This window comes from Trichechus manatus, unplaced genomic scaffold (assembly GCF_000243295.1).
Source record: "Trichechus manatus latirostris isolate Lorelei unplaced genomic scaffold, TriManLat1.0 scaffold00048, whole genome shotgun sequence".
Classification (NCBI taxonomy): Eukaryota; Metazoa; Chordata; class Mammalia; order Sirenia; family Trichechidae; genus Trichechus; species Trichechus manatus.
In genome coordinates, this window is record NW_004443984.1 from 13,899,628 (window position 1) to 13,904,684 (window position 5,057).

Below are 5,057 nucleotides of genomic sequence, written 5' to 3' on the forward strand. Positions count from 1 at the left end.
TTCTCTGTCTGCAAGGAGTCCTGTCCGCCAGGGGACCCAGCCCGGGCCAGCCTTGAGGTGGCTATCCAGAAGTCTGCCTCAGCCAGGAGAGCTGTGTGGCCTCAGAAAAGTCTTTTACCCTCTCTGTGTGTTCATAGGTCTAAGGCACAGTTGAGAAAGTTGTCATCTTTATTGTTTCTGGAGAAGACGGGGAGGCCAGTAAAGGGGGAAGCATTCTGAGGAGGCAGTTCTCCCCCCCCCAACCCAGGAACGCAGGTCTGAGGGGGCTGTAGCCACTGCGCACCCTGAGACAAACGGGGATCAACCAAGAAACCTCCAGATGACCCCACCCTCCTAGGGCCCCCAGACCCAAACCCTCTCTGCCCCCTGTGGGCTCCCAGTGCCCACCCCGAGCTCCAGGTGGGGGCCAGCCCTACCCCTCTGTCTCCAGGCAGCATCCCCGGGCCAAGGCCTCACTGGTCAGCCTGCTTGAGCCTCAGACAGACTCCAAGTCCTCCCTGAGGCTGTTCAGGAGGGGGCCGTGCTCCGGGGCTGGGCAGCTGCTGACAGCAGGCGCCGGCTTGGCACTGACACGGAAGGACTCTGGGATGGAAAATCCTGAGAGAAGGTGGGGAGAAAAGGATGGCGGACACCACCCATCCCCCCCACCTCCCCAGGGGGTTGCCTCTGGCCTCCAATTATCCAAGACCTTCCTCCCATTCTAGGGCCTCTGGCAGAGGCTGTGGGGCACAGCATGGGTGGGCTGCAGGTGGGGTGGGTGTTACTGCTCAGCCTCCCAACTCCTCTGTCCCCACCCCAGCAGAGGTCACCCTAGTTCTCCTTGAACTTGAGTCCTATTTGGAGCAGGGCTTCAGTGTCTGGGGATGCATGGGGCGAGTGCCCACCTGTAGCTGGCAAAGGTGGAGCAGGGTGTGGGTGCCCGCCAGGCACCAGAGTTCGCCCAGCAGGGAAACGAGGATGCCCAGGAGGTCCAGCCAGCGGCCCACGGTCAGCAGCAGCAAAAAGAGGCCACCCATGCGCACCAGCACCGTCTGCACCTGGCTCTGCATGCCGGGGCGCTGCCGCTGCTCCTCTGGGGGTGTGGGCAGGGCACCATCACTGGCTGCCCGCCAGTCCGCCGCATCCTGGGGCTCCACCCTGAGGTCCAGCTGGACCAGGCCTGGACCTCCCAGTGTCGCACCCATCTGCCCACCGACCCCTTGCAGCCCAGCCCTCCTGCTTCCTCCTTGCCCTCCCTCCCCCAGCACCTACTGGGCGCCAGGTGCAGGGGCATCAACGCCTCTCTTTCACAACTCTTTTTGCCGAATACACCCCCCAGCACACCGCACCACTCCCACTGCCGCACCCTCGTCTGAGCCACCTTCACCTCTTCCCCAGGATGTCCCAGCCTGCCGCCTCACGGGGCTCCCGGCTTCTGTTCCTGCGCTACATTCCCTTGTCTGCTCAGCAGCCAAAACGGCCTTCTCAAAACAACTAGATGGAATCATTCCTCTGCTTGTAAGCCTCCCAGGGCTTCCCACTGCATCTGGAGGAAACGCCAAACTCCTCAGCTTGCCTTAGGTAATCTTGCCCACTCTGACCCAAGCCCCTGCTCCAACCTCACCTCTTCTCTGCCTTGCTCCCATCCTGGCTTTCTACCATCCATTGAGCATGCCAAGCTCACTCCCACCTCAGCACCTTCGCACTTGCCTGAATGGCTTTCCTCGTCCTGCCGCTTCCACCCCATCCCTACTCTGCAGCCAGGGGTCTCTTCCTAGAGCCCACACCTGGCCCCATCACTCGCCTGCTTAACATCCCGCAATGGTTTCTCTTTGCACTGCCCAGCCTGGCTGACGAGGGCTCCGGGATTAGGTCCCTACTCACCTGGCCAGCCTCACTCCTTCCCCTGGCTTTTGGGGTGACAGCCACACTCAACTTTTTTCAGTTGTCTGATACCACCATGCTCTCTCTCACCCCTGGGCTTGGGCACATGCAGTTCCCTCTGCCCCAGATGCCCTTCCCCTCCCCTCCTCTCTTACGGTGCTCCTACTTATGCTTCAAAGCCCAGTTCAAAGCCCATCCCTTCAGGGCTCCCAACACACACCACACCGTTTTCTGAGCTGCCCCCCTCTGTTGCCTCTGCCACTGGACCAGGCACTCCGGGATGGCGGGTGTGGGGTCTGACTGTTACTCCCCCAGGGCCCGGCACAGTGCTCAGCCTAGGCCAGACAAGGATGTGAACACTGCTCAGGCCCTGCCCGTGGTCCTCACCCTGCATGTAGATGACCAGCAGCATGTAGCAGATGGTGAGTGGCGTCCAGAAGCGCACGGCCTCCGAGGTGGTCAGGAAGTCCCGGTTGATGAGGGCCACAGCCGCCAGGTCACCCACAGCAAAGGTCACAGCCAGGGCCCGGCCCAGCAGCTCCAGAAGGTCCTGCGCGCCGGCCAGCAGGACCAGGCACACCCCACAGTAATGCTGGCTGCTGTGCAGCTCGTAGAGGCGGTAAACATGGCGGCGGAGGCGGCGGGCCCATGTGCCAAGCAGTGTGGCCAGCCCGAGGGCCAGCAGCAGGTTCAGCGTGCCGTGAGGGGCGCCCTCCTGCAGGAAGCTCAAGCCGCAGGTCAGCCCACAGCCCAGCGAGTACTGGCACAGCAGGTAGAGCTGCAGCCTCTCGGTGTCCTGCGAGCCCTGGGCGCAGAGGAGGCAGATGGGGGGCCACAATGGTTGGTCGGCGCTCAGGCCACCCCTCACCACAGCGGGACAAAGGGGGCCATCAGGTTACAGATGCTCCATTCTAGAGGAGTCTGAAGGGAACTTGGGTATCGTTCTCAAAGAATATTGGGACCTATGGGAACATTTCTCTCTGCTTTTGATTTTAATCCTATTATTTGGGACCCATTTGCTTGCTGAAGGGCAGTGGTTCATCAAGACCTGGTCAAGCCTGAGTCTGCCCCCGCTGGTTGTTGATCACAGACAAGCCACTTCTTTCTCTGAGCCTTAGTTTCCCCATCTGTGAAATGGGATCACAGCAAACCCTTACCCCTGTGGTTGTGAGGATTAAATTGAGGTGATGCACTCAAAGTATTCAGCACCCAAAAATCCTAAACCAAACCCACCAGCATCGATTCAACTCATAGCAACCTTGTAGGACAGAGCAGAACTGTCTCATAGGGTTTCCAAGGCTATAGTCTTTATGGAAGAAGAGTGCCACATCTTTCTCCTGTGGAGTGGCTGGTAGGTTCGAACTGCTGAACTTTCAGTTAGCAGCCGAGCACTTAACCACTGTGCCACCAGGGATCCGTGTATTTAGCACAGTGCCTGACATTCTTGGGACTAGGGTTGTATCTACTCAGAGTGGAGACTTTGCTTTGATAATCAATAACCGAAGGAGCCCTTCTGCAGCCTCTATTCACAATCTTACAGAAAAGGGGGTAGTAAAAAGACTGGGGACCCTCTGATTGGACCTAGCCTCCCATGTTCCAGGAATGCAAATTGAGGCCCAGAGCCCAGGAGTGGTTCCCCCACCACCTCCCCTGTGGGTGGGTCTCACCTTGCCCAGAGACAGCAGGGTAGAGACCGCCCGGAGGGAGAACTCGAGCACCACGAGGGCGGCCACCCGGGTCCCCACGACCGTCAGGATCAAGGCCAGCCCCACCAGCTGCACGGTCTCCAGCGAGGCCCACTGGGCCAGCAGCCGCTTCTTTTCAGGCTGCCGCCGCTCAGGGTCCCTATGGGGGCAGAGTAAGTGGGCAGAGGTGCAGAACCACCAGCCATATGTCCTGCAGGGGGGCCTGGTGCCCCTGCCACACTCCCTGGAGGGGGGGAGTTGGTCTCTTTCCCCCAATCCTCCCTCAGAGGCCAGAACCGAAGAGCAGGGCCCAGGAGGACCAAAAGGTAGGCACTCACTTGGCACAGCCCACGAAGAAATAAACCTTCAGGAGGCTGCTCAGGATGGAGACTCCGCAGGCCCCGACGAGGCCTGAGGGGGTGGGAGGGAGGCAGGGGGATAGGTGTAGTGGGTGGGGGTTAGGGAGGGGGACAGCCAGGGTGGTGGGAAACCCATGTGGGTGGGGGCCCACTTGCAGTGCCCAGAGCAGGTGCTGGGAGGGGGCAGGGCTGAGGCGGGGCTGGGAAGAGGCACTCACCTTGCAGGAGGGAGTCCAGGAAGCTGGAGCCGCATTTGAGGGAGGGGAGGCCAGGGAGCCAGGAGGGGAGGGCCAGCAGGGAGAACATGGCGGGCCCGGGATCCGGGCCCCGCCTGCAGCCAGGCCTGTGCTGGGGCAGACTAACGTCACTGGGCAAAGGTGTCAGCGACGGGAGGGGAGGTGCTGGAGGGGTCAAAGGCCCATCGTTAGGACACCCCCAGGGGAAGGGAAGGGAGGAGAGCCAGGGGCCTTAACCCTTCCAGGACAGGGCCGCAGGAAGGCAAGGCCCTCGCTCCAGGGACAAGGGGTGCTGGGAGCCAGTTCCTGCCCAGGTGCTCCCCATTTGGGCCATGCAGGAAGAGGGCTTTCTCTGGTCCTGTGAAAAGTCTGGTGCCCCCTTTTCTCACCCTCCCTTAGGACCTGAGCTGCACAGTGCCTTCCAAAAGGCCCAGGCTGCTTTCTGCTCTCTTTTAGCCTAAACTATGGGATCTGCCCTCTCAGCCCAAGGTCTGGAAGAGGAGATCTATCCACCCAAAGCCTGAGGTCAGGATCTGCTCTCTAGCACTAGGTCTCGGTGTCCATACCCTAAAACTGGAGGTCTGGGTGTCTATTCCTCCACAGCCTGAGGTCTGGGGGTCTATCCTCACACAATCTGAGGTCTGGGGGTCTATCCTCACACAGCCTGAGGTCTGGGGGTCTATCCTCACACAGCCTGAGGTCTGGGGGTCTATCCTCACACAGCCTGAGGTCTGGGGGTCTATCCTCACACAGTCTGAGGTTTGGGGGTCTATTCCCGCACAGCCTGAGGTCTAGGGGTCTATCCCCCACAGCTGGAGATCTGGGGGTCTATTCCCCCACAGCCTGAAGTCTGGGTGTCTGTCTCTCCACAGCCTGAGGTCTGGGGGACAGCATGAAGTCTGGGGGTCTATTCC

At 60.5% G+C, this 5,057-nt stretch overlaps 1 protein-coding gene across 1 annotated transcript; it reads right to left on the reverse strand.

Annotated features, from left to right (window-relative positions):
* Positions 1–477: 477 nt before the first annotated feature.
* TMEM82 (transmembrane protein 82) lies at positions 478–4,276 on the reverse strand. Its single transcript, XM_004377221.1, has 6 exons — positions 4,126–4,276; positions 3,887–3,959; positions 3,531–3,708; positions 2,251–2,668; positions 885–1,072; positions 478–597 (listed from the first exon to the last, which is right to left on the reverse strand). The coding sequence occupies exons 1-6, from the start codon at positions 4,211–4,213 to the stop codon at positions 508–510; spliced, it is 1,035 nt and encodes a 344-aa protein (XP_004377278.1). The 5' UTR covers positions 4,214–4,276; the 3' UTR covers positions 478–507.
* Between the last annotated feature and the right edge of the window lie 781 nt (positions 4,277–5,057).

What these genes read in the sequence shown, in the direction of transcription:
- TMEM82 (XM_004377221.1), bottom strand. Translation starts at nt 4,213, where the DNA reads ATGTTCTCCCTGCTGGCCCTCCCCTCCTGGCTCCCTGGCCTCCCCTCC. An exon ending in CCTGGACTCCCTCCTGCAAG is followed by an intron (nt 3,960 to 4,125) that starts GTGAGTGCCTCT and finishes CCACCCCCTCAG; the next exon opens with GCCTCGTCGGGGCCTGCGGA. An exon ending in GCTGGTCATCTACATGCAGG is followed by an intron (nt 1,073 to 2,250) that starts GTGAGGACCACG and finishes CCACACCCCCAG; the next exon opens with AGGAGCAGCGGCAGCGCCCC.